Source organism: Symphalangus syndactylus, chromosome 11, assembly GCF_028878055.3.
Source record: "Symphalangus syndactylus isolate Jambi chromosome 11, NHGRI_mSymSyn1-v2.1_pri, whole genome shotgun sequence".
Lineage (NCBI taxonomy): Eukaryota > Metazoa > Chordata > Mammalia > Primates > Hylobatidae > Symphalangus > Symphalangus syndactylus.
In genome coordinates this window covers 60,463,593-60,480,309 of record NC_072433.2, presented here as the reverse complement: position 1 = coordinate 60,480,309, position 16,717 = coordinate 60,463,593, and the positions used below count along the sequence as shown (strand labels likewise).

The 16,717-nt window shown below is 45.6% G+C and overlaps 1 protein-coding gene across 2 annotated transcripts in view; it reads left to right on the top strand.

Annotated features, from left to right (window-relative positions):
* SCNN1B (sodium channel epithelial 1 subunit beta) overlaps positions 1–16,717 on the top strand; it is an 86,644-nt gene that overhangs the window by 41,767 nt on the left and 28,160 nt on the right. For both annotated transcript variants that reach the window (XM_055232752.1, XM_055232751.1), the window contains exons 2-3: positions 11,565–11,883; positions 15,786–16,047. In XM_055232752.1, the coding sequence (XP_055088727.1) occupies positions 11,573–11,883; positions 15,786–16,047 (573 nt within the window). In that variant the 5' untranslated portion in view covers positions 11,565–11,572. The remainder of the gene's footprint in view (positions 1–11,564; positions 11,884–15,785; positions 16,048–16,717) is intronic.

The following is a 16,717-nucleotide window of genomic DNA, read 5'->3' as shown; positions in this document are numbered from 1 at the left end:
ATAATCAGAGTCAAATCCACTTTCAGGTTAACCTTCAATTAACTTTAAAAATCCAGCTACCAGAAACGATATTCCCCAGTAATCTTGGATAATTGAGGTTTTGCTACAAAAATAAGTACAGGGGATTTTAATGAAAGCATCTGACCTGCAATTTGCAGAAGTCACAAAGTCAGATGTCCACATGAGCCAGAGCAGCTAATGAAAATGAGTAAAGAGGGCTGGGTATAAGACAGCATGGAATGGGAAGAATTGGGGTGAACTGGGAACACATTGACCATCCAAGGAGAGCAGCTGCTAGTCAAATCTAGCAGAACATGGTCATGCGGGGACAACTGTCACATCTTTCTGACTTTTCAAAAGATGAAGAAAATCCATGTTTTAAAAAAATGTGAAATCTCATCATTTTGAAAAGGCAATGGATTAAAGTCTTTTGTTAAAACTTTATTGAGACACAATTTACGTATAATAGAATGCATCCATTTTAAGCATATTGTTTGATGAGTTTTCACAAGTGTATGCATTTAATGAACCACCATCCCATTCAAGATCTAGAATATTTTCATTGTCTCCAAAAGGCTCCCTGAACAACTTTTAGTCAATCCACTACTCATCCAAGGCCCAGATACTTACTGATCTGCTTTCTGTCACAATAGATTAATTCACATTTTCTAGGGGTTCATATAATGGAATTCTATAGTATGTATTCTTACATGTTTAGCTTTTTACTCAGCATAATATTTTTTATATATGTCCATGTTTTATCTATCAATAGTTGGTTCCTTTTTATTGTTGAATGGAATCCCATTATGGATATGCTGTAATTTATTTATTTCTTCCCCTGTTGGTGGACATGTGGATTGCTTCTAGGTGGGGGCTATTATGAATAAGTGAACATATATGTACAAGTCTGTGTGTAAATGTATGTTTTTCTCTTGGATAAGTAAAAGTGGAATTGCTGGGTCATATTTACCTTTTTTTTTTTTAAATACGGAGACAGGGTCTTACTATGTTACCAAGGCTGGCCTCAAACTCCCGGGCTCAAGCAATCCTCCTGGCTTGGCCTCCCAAAGTGCTGGGATTACAGGCATGAGCCACTGCACCTGGCCTCCTTAACTTTATTTTTATTATTTTTTTTTTTTTTGAGATGGAGTCTCACTCTGTCACCCAGGCTGGAGTGCAATGGCACGATCTCGGCTCATTGCAACCTCCACTTCCTGGGTTCAAGCGATTCTCCTGTCTCAGCCTCCAAAGTAGCTGGGATTACAGGCATGTGGCACCACTCCCAGCTAATTTTTTTGTATTTTTAGTAGAGACAGGGTTTCACCATGTTGGCCACGGAGTCTCAAACTCCTGACCTCACGTGATCCACCCACCTTGACCTCCCAAAGTGCTGGGATTACAGGTGTGAGCCACCGTGCCTGGCAACTTTATAAGAAACTATATCAAACTGCCTTCCAAAGTGACTGTACGATTTTGCATTCCAACCAACTGTGTAGGAGAATTCCAGTTGCTACACATCCTCACCAACACTAGATACTATGAGTCCTTTTAGTGGGTGTGAAGAGATAGCTCACTGTGGTTTTGATCTGCATTTCTCCGGTGACTAATGATGGTGAGCATTTTTTCGCATGCTTATGGGCCATTCATATTTCCTCTTTTATGGTGTCTATTCAAATCATTGGCCCATTTTTTGTTGAACTGTTTGTCTTATTATTTAGTTGTAAGAGTTCTTTATATATTCTGCATAGAAATTCTTTGTCAGACATATGTATTCCAAGTATTTTCTCCCAGGAGCTTGCTCTCTCATTTTCTCAAACATGTCTTTTGAAAAGTAGAAGATTTTAATTCTAATAAAGTATAATTTATAAGTTTTTTATGATTCATGATTTTAGTGTCCTATCTGAAGATCTTTGCATATCCTAAGGTTACAGAGATTTTCTTCTATGCTTTCTTCTGGGTGTTTTATAGTTTTATTAGGTCTATGAACCATTTGAAGTTAGTTTTTGCATATAGTGTGGGGTAGGAGTTAAGATTCCCTTTAAAAATATATGGACAACTATTTGTTTCAGCACTTGTTGTTGAAAAAAATTACACTTTTTTTTTATTTTTTTACGCTTTAATCTTCTTTTAAATAGAGACAGATTGTCACTGCGTTGTCCAGGCTGGTCTCAAACTCCTGGGCTCAAGTGATCCTAGTACTTTGTCGGCCCAAAGAACTAGAATTACAGGTGTGAGCCACCATGCCCGGCCAAGACTACACTTTCTTCGTTGAATTACCTTGGCAAATTTGTAGGTCTATCAGAGCTCCTTAATCCAGTGATCAGTAGATCTATCATTACACCAATACCACACTGTCCTGATAATTGCAACTTACAGTAAGTGTTGATATCACATAGAAATGTCTTTCACCTTTTTATTTTTCATAAGTTTTTTAAAATTTTGTTTTGACGTGTGTGTGTGTGTGCATGTGTGTACACATGCACGTGTGTCTGATTTTGTTTTGTTTTTGCTGTTTTAGTTCTTTTGTTTTTCCATATACATTTTAGAATCAGTTTGTCAATTTCTACAAAAATTCTGCTGGGATTTTGGTTGAAATTGAGTAGACTCTAGGGATTAGGAGTGAGTTGACTCTAGAGGTTAATTGACATATTAACAATATTGAGTCTTCTAATCCATGAGCATGGAATAGTTCTCCATTTATTTAAGCTTTCTTTTCACTCAAATGCTAAAAAATCAGACAAGGTGCCAAGACAATTAAATGGGAGAAAGAATAGTCTGGGTGCTGGGACAAGTGGATATCTACATGAAAAACAACGAAGTTGGATTCCTATCTCACACTACATACGTACCTTAATTCAAAATGAATCAAAGACCTAAATATAAGAGCTGGAACTATAAAGTCCTTAGAGTAAGGCATAGAAACAAATCTTCAGGACCTTGGATTAGGCAATAGAGTCTTAGATATGAAACCAAAGCACACACACAAAAAAGAAATACAGACAAATTTGGCATCATCAAACTTAAAAATTTTTGTTCTTCAAAGGACACCATCAAGAAAGTAAAAAGACAATACACAGAGAAGGAAAGACAATGTTTCCAAGTCCTGCCTGTTAAGGGACTTGTGTACAGAATATATAAATAACTCTTGCAACTCAGTAATAAAAAGATAAATAGCCCAGTTAAAAAATGATGAAAGATCTTAATAGACATTTCTCCAAAGAAGATATAGTGGCCATATAATGGATCTAATGGCCAATATATAAGCCTATGAGAAGAAGTTCAACATCATAGCTATTAGGAAAACGCAAATTGAAACCAACCTAAGATATCACTTCACACCCCACTAAGGTAGCTGTAATAATTTTTTTAAATGGATAATAAGTTTTGGAGAGGATGTGGAGAGATTAGAACTCTCATACACGGAGTGAAATTGTTAAGTAGTGCAGCCATTTTGGAAAACAGTCTTGCAGTTCCTCAAAAGGTTAAACATAGACTTGAGAGGTAACAGCGTGCTGGCAGTCTTCACAGCCCTCGCTCGCTCTCGGTGCCTCCTCTGCCTGGGCTCCTACTTTGGCGGCACTTGAGGAGCCCTTCAGCCCACCACTGCACTGTGGGAGCCCCTTTCTGGGCTAGCCAAGGCCAGAGCCGGCTCCCTCAGCTTGCAGGGAGGTGTGGAGGGAGAGGCGCGAGTGGGAACCCGGGCTGCGCCCGGCGCTTGCAGGCCAGCTGGAGTTCCGGGTGGGCATGGGCTTGGTGGGCCCCGCACTCGGAGCAGCCGGCAGGCCCTGCTGCCCTGGGCAATGAGGGGCTTAGCACCTGGGCCAGCGGCTGTGGAGGGTGTACTGGGTCCCCCAGCAGTGCCAGCCCACCGGCGCTGCGCTCGATTTCTCGCCGGGCCTTAGCTGCCTTCCCGCGGGGCAGGGCTCAGGGACCTGCAGCCCGCCATGCCTGAGCCTCCCACCCCTCCGTGGGCTCCTGTGCGGCCCGAGCCTCCCAGATGAGCGCTGCCCCCTGCTCCACGGCGCCCAGTCCCATCCACTACCCAAGGGCTGAGGAGTGCGGGCACATGGCACGGGACTGGCAGACAGCTCCACCTGCAGCCCCGGTGCAGGATCCACTGGGTGAAGCCAGCTGGACTCCTGAGTCTGGTGGGGACGTGGAGAACCTTTATGTCTAGCTCAGGGATTGTAAATACACCAATCAGCACCCTGTGTCTAGCTCAGGGTTTGTGAATGCACTAATCGACACTCTGTATCTAGCTATTCTGGTGGGGCCTTGGAGAACCTTTGTGTCCACACTCTGTATCTAGCTAATCTGGTGGGGAGGTGGAGAACCTCTGTGTCTAGCTCAGGGATTGTAAACGCACCAATCAGCGCCCTGTCAAAACAGACCACTCAGCTCTACCAATCAGCAGGATGTGGGTGGGGCCAGATAAGAAAATAAAAGCAGGCTGCCCCAGCCAGCAGTGGCAATCTGCTGGGGTACCCTTCCACAATGTGGCAGCTTTGTTCTTTCGCTCTTGCTACTGCTCACTCTTTGGGTTCACACTGCTTTTATGAGCTGTAACACTCACCGCGAAGGTCTGCAGCTTCACTCCTGAAGCCAGCGAGCCCACTAGCCCACTGGAACGATCAACTCCAGACGCGCCGCCTTAAGAGCTGTAACACTCACCGCGAAGGTCTGCAGCTTCACTCCTGAGCCAGCGAGACCACGAACCCACCAGAAGGAAGAAACTCCGAACACATCCAAACATCAGAAGTAAAAAACTCCAGATGCGCCACCTTAAGAGCTGTAACACTCACCGCGAGGGTCCGCGGCGTCGTTCTTGAAGTCAGTGAGACCAAGAACCCACCAATTCTGGACACAGAATTACCATCGGACTCAGATCAGGAGTTTGAGACCACTCCTGGATATATAACCAAGAGAAATGAAACCTATTTCTATACAAAACTTATACATGATCATTCATAGCAGTATTATCATAACAGCCGAAAAGTAAAAACAACCCAACTGTCCATCAACTGATGAATGGATAAATAAAATGTAGTCTCAACATAATATGGGATATTATTTAGCAACAGAAAGAAACGAAGCACTGATACGTGCTGCAACATACCTTGTAAACACACTTAAGTGAAAGAAGCCAGTCAGAAAAGACCACATATTGTGCAATTCCACTTTTTGTTTGTTTGTTGAGACAGAGTTTCACTTTTGTCACCCAGGCTGGAGTGCAGTGGCACAATCTCTGCTCACTGCAAACTCTGCCTCCCAGGCTCAAGCAATTCCCCTGCCTCAGCCTCCTAAGTAGCAGGGATTACAGGCACATACCACCACACCCGGCTAATTTTGTATTTTTACTAGAGACAGGGTTTCACCATGTTGGCTAGGCTGGCCTTGAACTCTTGATCTCAAGCGATCTGCCCACCTCACCCTCCCAAATTGCTGGAATTATAGGCATGAGCCACTGCAATTCCATTTTTATTAGGGCTGTCCAATCTTTTGGCTTCCCTGGACCACACTGGAAGAAGAAGAATTGTCTTAGGCCACTTATAAAATGGACTAACACTAACAATAGCTGATGAGCTAAGAAAAAAAAAATCTCATAGTGTTTTAAGAAAGTTTATGAATTTTTGTTGGGCCACATTCAAAGCCATCCTGGGCTGCCTATGGCCTGCAGGCCGCAGGAGAGAAAAGCTTGATTTATATGAAACATCCAAAACAGGCAAATCTAGAGAGACAGAGAATAGATAAGTGGTTTCTGATGGGGAGGAGGAGGGTGGAGAGTGGAATGAGAAATAACTCCTAATGGGCATGGAGTTTTCTTTAGGGGAAATAAAGATGTTTTAAAATTGATCGTGATGATAGTTGAACAATGTGAATATACTAAAATCCAGTGAATTCTGCACTTTAAATGGAACACAAAACAAAAAACGCTAAAACAAATAGTTGTCCTTATTTTTTTAAAGGGAATCTTAACTCCTACCCCACACTATATGCAAAAACTAACTTCAAATGGTTCATAGACCTAATAAAACTATAAAACACTCAGAAGAAAGCACAGAAGAAAACCCGTCTCGTAAGAAAACCAAAACACGGCTGGGCACAGTGGCTCACGCCTGAAATCCCAGCGCTTTGGGAGGCCAAGGAGGGCAGATCACCAGGTCAGGAGACCGAGACCAGCCTGACCAACATGGATAAACCCCGTCACTACTAATCATACAAAATTAGCCGGGCGTGGTGGTGCGTGCCTGTAATCCTAGCTACTCGGGAGGCTGAGGCAGGAGAATTGCTTGAACCTGGGAGGTGGAGGTTGCGATGAGGTGAGGTCATGCCATTGCATTCCAGCCTGGGCAACAAGAGCAAAACTGCCAAAAAAGAAGAAGAAGAAGAAGGAGAAGGAGAAGGAGAAGGAGAAGGAGAAGAAGAAGAAGAAGAGAAAAGAAGAAGAAAGAAAGAAAGAAAGAAAGAAAGAAAGAAAGAAAGAAAGAAAGAAAGAAAGAAAGAAAGAAAGGAGGAAAGAAGGAAGGAAAAAGAAAGAAAAAGAAAGAAAGGAAAGAAGAAAGAAAGAAAGAAAGAAAGAAAGAAAGAAAGAAAGAAAGAAGAAGAAAGAAAGAAAAACAAAGAAAGAAAGAAAGAAAGAAAGAGCAAGCTGAAACAGTTTTCCACATTTATTGTTTTTGCATTTGCTACCAGGAACATTTACCATGAGTTCAGGACCAATGTACAGTCAGCAGTCTGTGACTCTGAAGCATGACAATTGGTGTCTCTTTCTGCATGCACACATGGACTCAGTCTCTACTTGTTTGGATTGGGTTAAGCTGTACACTGATTCAATCCCTTCTCCATAAACTGTGTATACATTCCAAACACAGACCATCTATCACTGTGGGGATGAAATCTGACCAGAACATCATAAAGTTGTTTGCAGCACTTATTGAGTTTTATTTGGCTAATAACCCAAGGGGCCAGACTAGTTAGATGCTCAGCCAATACTCAACACACTTCTGCTATTTGCCTACCATTGTAACAACTTTTGCTACATGTAGTACTGTTGTTTAAACATTTTTCTTTAAATCAATTTCCCTTTTTTTACTTAAGCACGTTTATGAACATAAAGCAAAAGTCAGTATCTCTTGCCATAAGTGGAAGGTGGCTCTTAAAAATAAGCCCAGTGAAAACAGAATGTTACCCGTTCTAACTAGATACTGTTGTCTGAGCCTGAGGCCTCATTGTTAAACCTGGAGATTAGAAGGGTTGGAGAGATGTTAAAGACCTGTTGGTACCAAGCTGAGACTTTCTCCTTGACTAAATCAGAATAATTACATGAGAATAGAAAAGGGTAGACATTCTAGAGGCCCTTTATTTCTTCTACAACTACCTATTGGAACCTAATGTGATGTTCACCTATGCGGCTTTGGGGTGCTAGACTATATAAGGCAGACGAAGCCCTGGTTCTTCCCATACGCTTGAGTCATGGCAAACATTTAGTACTTTGATGTTGCTCTTGTAGTTGCTGTTATAATAACTGTTATTACTTTATTATTTCAGAGCAGGGAATAGACCTTCTGGGGAAAGTTGGGAGTGGGGTTAGTCTATGAACATCCTCTTACAGCCATGATGGCCTGGGCAGGCACATAGAGTTTAATTCCTATCAAAGAATGGAGTTGGAGGTGGGGTGCAGTGGCTCACACCCATACTCCAAGCACTTTGGGAAGCCAATGTGGGTGGATCGCTTGAGCCCAGGAGTTCGAGACCAGCCTGGGCAACATGGCAAAACCTTGTCTCTACTGAAAATACAAAAATTAGCTGGGCGTGGTGGCATGCGCCTGTAGTCCCAGCTACTCAGGTGGCTGAGGTGGGAGGATCACCTGAACCCAGGAGGTGGAGGTTGCAGTGAGTCAAGATCGTGCCACTGCACCCCAGCCTGGGCGACAGAGCAAGAGCCTGTTGAGAGAGAGGAGAGAGAAAGAGAGAGAGAGAGAGGGAGAGAGAGAGAGAGAGAGAGAGAGAGAGAACAGAGTTGGAGAAGAAAGCACTTCATGCTTTGGCCAAGACCCCTTCTGGGGAAGGAAGGTGAGAGATGTTACTGTGTCAGATAATTGGATCAGGAGTGAATATGCTTGGACAGATTTAACATCTCTGTTTAGACATGAAAGTCTGACCTTATACATCTGGATATTCTGTGGGGTGTCAGACACTGTGCTGGGCTTTGTCAGGGATACAGAGCTGCTGTCCTCAAGGGGTTTGCGATCTCCTGGGAGAAGCCACAGGCACAAGAAACTAGAACACAGGATAAAACAAGGGTCAATTTATTTTACTGTTAAGCTTCTTATGGGTGCAAATGGCAGGCATCCAATTTGGATATGCATAAATAAGAAAGAAAATGTATTAGTTCCATATCTGATGAGGCCAGGAATGAATGGCTTCAGGCATGGCTGGATCCAGATGTTCAAATGGCGATGTCAGAAATTTTTCTCCATCTCGTGCCTCTTCTTTCCTCTGTATTGGCTTTACTCTCAGGCAGTCTTCCCATTTGTGCTGCCAAATACCACCAGCTTAGTAGGCTTAGTTAAAAGTGAGGTCTCTCCTTCAGTTATTCGAATATAAACTAATAGAATTGAGTCCTAATGTTCCAGTTTGAGTCATGTGCACATCTCCCAGAGCTAAGAGGAGAGAGCCTGGCAACTCACACTAACTGAGATGAAAGGGACAGTGGGATAACTTCACCTGAAACCTCAGAGCAAGGGGGAGAGTATGCTGGGCACAGAGGAACCACACTGCCCAGCATGGTGTCCCCAGAAGGGAGAGGCTCTCAGAGGGGGTGAGGGTCCAGCCTGGAGTCAGGAGAGCTTCATGGAGGAAGTGGCCTTTGATCTGGACCTTAAAGATGAAATACAACTGGGGCTCCAGGAATAGAGCTGGGATGCTCCTGCCGCAGGTTCCTGCTCTGTGTCCAGAGAGAAGGGAGGGGGAAGCAGGAATGCCCCTAGAAACTCTCATGTGCCATAACAAGTACCTGGTGGTCTTCACAACACAAGAACCTGCGCCCTCATGCATATGGGAAACAGTCTCAGAAAACTCTGGCATTCCTCATCCATGACCCATACTCTCCAACCTCAATGCTCCAGACACAACCTCACCCCATTCTAATTCACATCCATGGAACACCCTTTTTTTCTTTTCTTTCTTTTTTTTTTTTTGAGACAGAGTCTCACTCTGTCATCCAGGCTGGAGTGCAGTGGTGCGATCTCAGCTCAGTGCAATCACGGCTCACTGCAACCTCCACCTCCCAGGCTAAAGCAGTTCTCCTGCCTCAGCCTCCCAGGTAGCTGGGATTACAGGGGCCCGCCACCAGCTAATTTTTGTATTTTTAGTAGAGACAGGGTTTCACTATGTTGGCCAGGCTAGTCTCAAACTCCTGACCTCAGGTGATCCTCCTGCCTCAGCCTCCCAAAGTGCTAGGATTACAAGTGTGAGCCACCACACCTCGCTGGAAGGCCCTTTTCAAATCCCAGCTTTGATGGCATCACACCCTTATGCCTCCAAAGGTTCCAGTTCTCTTGGGATTGAAACCCTAGTCTTTAACACGGTCCACAAGCCCTTGCATGGCCTGGCCCTGCTCACCCCTGCAGGCTCTCTCTCCACCCCTGCAGGCTCCCTCCCCACTTCAGCCTTCCCCCTTCCCCTCCCCTCTCCTATCCTTTAACCTCAGCTCCTCCATCACTTCTCCAAGGACTCTCAGACCTGGTCAGGCCTCCGTTTTCTAATAAAAATCGCTGACTCTTCGGTGCCAGGCATGAATCCGCCCTCTCCATATTTTCATGCAGCCAGCCTCCATGACACCCTTATCAGGTGGACGCTGTAATTATCCCCATTTTATGGATGAGAAACTGAGGGACTGAGAAGGAGATTTGCTCAAAGTCACACAGCTAGAAAGCAGCAGTGCTGAGAGCCAAAGCCAGACATTTCCCAGGAGTTCGAGGCTGCAGTGAGCCATGATCATGCCACTGCACTCCAGCCTGGGTGATAGAGTGAGACCCTGTCTCAAACAAACAAACAAAAAGCCAGAAAATTTGGTTACAGAACCCTTATTCTAAACCACCACCCTTTAATGCCTCTAGCATCTCAGGGCATGGGGTCCCAATCTTTCCTGTCATGTTTCTTAGCTCTGCATTTTTGATGGATTCTTCACTTAACATCTCTCTTACCCACTGACAGCTAGTGACAATGGAAACTGGCATACTGAGGACCTGGCCTGTGCTAGGCTCAGTACATAGCACTTTTTGTGCATTGCCGAATTTCACCCTCTCAGCAATCCTGTAAGTTAGATGTAATTGTTACAGTAAGTCTTCACTTAACATTGTTGATATGTTCTTGGAAACTGCAACTCTAGGCTAAACGATGTCTAATGAAATCAATTTCACCATAGGCTAATTGATATCAACAAGAGTTAAGCTCCTACGGCCTATTTCTGGTCACAAAAAAAGTCACCAAATTTCTAAGTAAAGACCAAAATGCTTCTAATATTAAACATTGAAATAAATATGAGCTATACATACATTTAAGAAAGATTAAGACCGGGTGCGGTGGTTCACGCCTGTAATGCCAGCACTTTGGGATGCTGAGGTGGGTGGATCACTTGAGCTCAGGAGTTTGAGACCAGCCTGGGCAACACGGTGATACCCCGTCTCCACTAAAAATACAAAAATTCACTGATATGGTGGTGTGCATGCCTGTAATCCCAGCTACTTAGGAGGCTGAGGTGGGAGGATTGCTTGAGCCTGGGAGGTAGAGATTGCAGTGAGCCATGATTGCGCCACTGCACTCCAGGCTGGGTAAGAGAGTGAGACCCTATCTGAAAATAGAAAAAGAAAAAGAAAGATTAATAAAAACAAGTAAGATCATTATTTACCCACTTATTCAGTTCAAGGTCACAGTGGCCAGAGCCTGTCTCCACAGCTCAGGCCACAGGTGGGAACCCACCCTAGACAAGACATGTTCCATTGCAGAGCACTCACACACAGTCACACTCACTCACCTGGGACCATGCAGACACATCATGGGGAGGACATGTAAACTCCATATAGACAGTGGCCCTGGCTGGGAATCTACTTTCTTTTCTCATCAACGTTACAATGAAACATTGAACAAAACGACATGGTTTGAGGACTTGCTGTACCACATTTTACACACAGAGAACCAGAGTTGAGTGTTTAAGTCACTTGTTCACTAGGTTATGAATTCCCAAAGGGCAAAAAACCTTGTGCATTTTGCTCATTGAGTCCAGAAGGACCATTTGAGTGCCTGGCATATAGTAGGCATTCAATAAATGCATTTTGGTTGATTAGATGGATGGATGGATGGATGGATGGATGGATGGATGGATGATGATGGATAGCCAAAGGAAGGAAGAAAAGAAGGAAAAAAGGGAGGGAGGGAGGAAGGAAGGTAAAGAGGGAGGAAGAATGGGGACGTACCGCCGCCCAGTTCCTGGATGTGACTGGGACATCCTCGCAGGCAAGGCTGGTGTCCCAGCTGATGTGCATCCCCATGCCTCTCTGCAGGTGCCACCATGCACGTGAAGAAGTACCTGCTGAAGGGCCTGCATCGGCTGCAGAAGGGCCCCGGCTACACGTACAAGGAGCTGCTGGTGTGGTACTGCGACAACACCAACACCCACGGCCCCAAGCGCATCATCTGTGAGGGGCCCAAGAAGAAAGCCATGTGGTTTCTGCTCACCCTGCTCTTCGCCGCCCTCGTCTGCTGGCAGTGGGGCATCTTCATCAGGACATACTTGAGCTGGGAGGTCAGCGTCTCCCTCTCCGTAGGCTTCAAGACCATGGACTTCCCCGCCGTCACCATCTGCAATGCTAGCCCCTTCAAGTAGGTGGCCCCGGAGCGCACAGCTGGCCTCAGCAGACGGGCGGTTCTCTTTCTCTCTTTTCTTCTCTTCTACCTTTCCTTTCCTTCCTTTCCTTCCTTTTCCTTTCTCTCCTTCTCTTTCTGTCTCCCCTTTCTTCCTTCCTTTCTCTCTTTATCACTTTTCCTTCCTTCCTTTTTCTTCCCTTTCTTCTTTCTCTTCTTTCTTTCCTTCCTTCTTTCTCTTTCTTCTCCTCTCTGTCTTTCCATTTGCTTTCATCCTTTTGCAGCAACTAAGATTCAAACTTCATAAACTTTTGGCCAGGTGTGGCGGCCTGTAATAACAGCACTTTGAGAGGCAAAGACAGAAGGATCCCTTGAGGCCAGGAGTTGGAGAACAGCCTGGGCAACATAGCAAGATCCCACTTCTAAAAATATATATATATATTTTTAATTATCCAGACATGGTGGCACATGTCTGTGGTCTGAGCTGCTCAGGAAGCAGAGGTGGGAGAACTGCTTGAGCCCAGGAGCTCGAGGCTGCAGTGGGCTGAGAAGGCGCCACTTGAGTTTTCAAGTCAAGGCTAAGAAAAAATAATTAATTAAAAATAAAAACAAGAAGATGCCACTGCACTCCAGCCTGGGTAACAGATCCTGTCTCTTAAAAATAAAAAAAATCGTAAGTTTCCTAGGCTTAGAGAGAACCTTGGGCACCCTCTGTCTTCAGGCAGGCCAGTGCCCATTTATCGATTCCACACGTGTTTATGGAGCACCTACTATGTGCCAGGCACTGTTCTAGGCAACACAAATACAGCAGTGAACAAAACAGAGTCCCTATCCTCTTCACAGCCTGCCAGAGAAAACAGGCCCCACAAAGTTGTCCCCACAAATATCAAATTCATTATCATTATGATGATAAAAATAAAACAACTCGGCAGGGCACCGTGGCTCACACCTGTAATCCCAGCACTTTGAGAGGCCGAGGTGGGCAGATCACTTGAGGTCAGGAGTTTGAGACCAGTCTGGCCAACATGATGAAACCTCATCTCTACTAAAAATACAGACGATGCCTATAATCTCAGCCACTTAGGAGGCCGAGGCGCGAGAACTGCTTGGCCCCGAGAGGCAGAGGTTGTAGTGAGCTGAGATCGCATCACTGCACTCCAGCCTGGGCAACAGAACGAGACCCTGTCTCAAAAATTAAAAAATAAATAAATAAAACAACTCTTCAACAAATGCTTATGATATGCCAGGCACTGTGCTCAGTGTTCTTTGGGTAATTGGTGTCATTCTAATACACACAACCACCCTAGGATTGGGAACTCCTGTCGCAGCCCCAGTTTACAGGTGAGGAGATGGAGGTTCAGAGAAGTGAGCTTGCCTGGAGACACACGGTGGACGACTGTGGGATTTGAACCCAGGCCTAACATGATCCCAGAGGTGCTACTTTTTAACCATTCTTCTAGGTTACCTGTTCGCCACTTGATGGCAAGGCCTGTGAAGGGGACACATGAGGAGACCCAACTTAGTTAGGGTTGTGGAGAGGCAGGGAGTCAGTCCAAAAACAAAAAATGTTTTAAAAGTGCCCTAAGGAACGAGTAGAAGTTGGCCACGTAGAGTGAAGAGAGTGCCCCCAGTGGTGGACACAGCAGGTGCAGCTGGTGAGAAGCTTGGTGCATTCAAGGAACTGAAAGAAGGGCTGAGTCACAGAAACATTTTTATCCAAAAGACAGTCCTGACCGGGCACAGTGGCTCACGCCTGTAATCCCAGCATTTTGGGAGGCCAAAGCGGGCAGATCACCTGAGGTCAGGAGTTCAAGACCAGCCTGCCCAACATGGTGAAAACCCATCTCTACTAAAAATACAAAAATTAGCCGGATATGCTGGCACATGCCTGTAATCCCAGCTACTCAGGAGGCTGAGGCAGGAGAATCACTTGAACTCGGGAGGTAGAGGTTGCAGTGAACCAAGATCGTGCCACTGCACTCTATCCTGGGCAACAGAGCAAGACCCTGTCTCAACAACAAAAAAAGAAAAAGAAAAAAAAAGTCCTGACTGGGCACAGGCACAGTGGCTCATGCTTGAAATCAGAGCATGTTGGAAGGCCGAGGCTTAAGGATCACTTGAAGCCAGGAGTTCAAGGCCAGCCTGGACAACATGGTGAGACAGCATCTCTGTTTTTAAAAGTCCTGGAAGGGACACACAGCGATTACTTTCCCAATTATCAGAAAGTCCCTTCTTTCTATTAATAGGGCTCTTCCTGCCTTGGTGGGTTCTTAGAGCTGCTCAAGAGAACCTTTAATAATAATAGGAACGATAGCACTCTGTCTGGGCACTGATCCATGCACTTTAGAAGCAGCACCTCACTGAATCTTCCCAACGATTCTCTGGGGTACTTATTTTTATCCCCCTGTTTTGTAGAGGAGAGAACAGAGCCTCAGGGAGGTTAAGTTGCCCAAGCTATTAAGTGGCATGCTAGGATTCAAACCTGGAGCCCATACAGTGACCCACCGAGCTTCCCAGAAGCTGTGGACATCTAGGCTGTAATAACACCACCACCTGCACAGACGCCACCCTCCCCGATCCTCCTCTTCCTGTGTACACAGATTTAATGGTCAGGGAACTGGCATCGAAGGCCAGTGTTAGCTCCCACTGCTGTACACGTTTGTACCAGGACCTTGGCCTCTGTCCAGCATTTAATGCTCCTGCAGGAAGTCCTCCATCCAGAGTTGGCACTTGTGGCCTGAATGACCCCACTCTGAGGCAGGGTCTTGGGTAAATTGGATATGAAGTGACTGGGGTGCAGGGCCCGGGCGCCCACGGGGCCTGGCAGAGATACTCCTTGATAGATCCATCTCTCACTGGCCACCATGTCCAACATGGGAGCTCCACAGGGCTGAGGGAAGACATTGGAGCCAGCCTCACAGTCACATCCATTTTCTCTCTCCTGAAACTGGCTCCTGTTCCCAAAGTTGCTCCTTCCTGGGAGGGAGATCTCAGAACCTCCATAAACATACCCACTGAAGCCCACCAAACCCAGATTCTAAGCTCACCTCTGCCCTTTATCAGTGGAGTAAGCTTGCAAAATCATACCAATTCCTGGAGCCTCAGTTTCCTGATCTATATATGGGGACGGTAACAGACTTGTGGCAAACAGTAAATAAACCTGGAAAGCACCTAGCACCTGGCACATGGTAAGCTATCAATAACCATGAGCCATTACAATTTTTCCTCACTCGAATGTGAATTTCATAAGGAAAGAGACCAGGTCCCTCTTGTTTGCTACTGTATCATCTGTGCCTTGCACAGTGCCTGGCACATAGTAGGTGCTCATTAAAAGTTGGTGAATGAATGAGTGCATGGATGGTGGAAGGATGGATGTGTGGATGGGTGGATGGAGAGGTGGGTGCTTAGGTGGGGTGTTCTTCTTATACATAGTGGCAGCCATGCTGGAGTAACAGTGTGATATGGTTTGGCTCAGTGTCACCACCCAAATATCATATCGAATTGTAACCCCCATGTGTCGAGGGAGGGACCTGGTGTGGGTGATTAGATCATAGGGGAGGCTTCCTCCATGCTGTTTTCATGATAGTGAGTGAGTTCTCACAAGATCTGATGTTTTTAAAGTGGCAGTCTCCCTCTCTCTCTCTCCTTCTCTCTCTCTCTCTCTCTCTCCTGCTGCCATGTAAGACGTGCTTTGCTTCCCCCTTCACCTTCCACCATGACTGTTAAGTTTCCTGAGACCTCTCTCCAGCCATGCGGAACTGTGAGTCAATTACACCTCTTCTGTTTATAAATTACCCAATCTCAGGTAGTATCTTCATAGCAGTGTGAAAACAGACTACTATGGAGTGGGTCCCAGATTTCAGTTGCTCTGCTCTACAGATATTCATTCCCCACCCCTAACCAGCCCTTTCCCCATCCAGGTATTCCAAAATCAAGCATTTGCTGAAGGACCTGGATGAGCTGATGGAAGCTGTCCTGGAGAGGATCCTGGCTCCTGAGCTAAGCAATAGGACCCTGAACTCCTCCATCTGGAACCACACACCCCTGGTCCTTATTGATGAACGGAACCCCCAACACCCCGTAGTCCTCGATCTCTTTGGAGATAACCACAATGGCTTAACAAGCAGCTCAGCATCAGAAAAGATCTGTAATGCCCAGGGGTGCAAAATGGCCATGAGACTAGTAAGTGGTCCTTGGGCACATATCAAGCAATGGGCCCCATCCAGGGAGGCTGATGGGTATTTCTTTTCTGTAGTAATTTGAGTCTCGCTGGGGGAAAGACAAGATGGAAGCCAGAGCCTGTTTTGCTTGTTTGCAGAGATTTTTCAAAAATAGAAATTGTTGGCATGTTAGTCAAGACTCTTTTGGTATAAGTGATCCAGCTCACACTAGCTTAAGCAAAATAGGCGATTCATTGGCTCACATAACTAAGAAGTCCAGAGGTATACTGCATTCAGGCAAGGCTGGATCCAGGTATTCTAATGAGGCCATCAGGAATCTTTCTCCATCTTGGTTCAACTTTTCTCTCAGGCGACTTCGCTCTCAGGCAAGATCTCTCCATGTGGAGGGATCCCCTTAGTGCCCTTGCTTAGCAGTGGTCCCAGAAAAAGAGCTCTTTCCCTATAGTCCCAGCAAAAGTCCTAAGAAGACTCATTAAGTCACATGCTCACCCCTAACCAATCACTGTGGGCTACAGCAGGGGCTCTCATGATTGGCCAGTCCTGGGCCATGTGCCCTGGAGTTGGGAGTGATGTCAGCCTCTGTGAGACCACATGGACTGAGCAAGGGGGAAGGTGGTTCCCTGAGGGAGGAACCAAGTCTTGTTATCAAAAGATAGGGACATAAATATTGG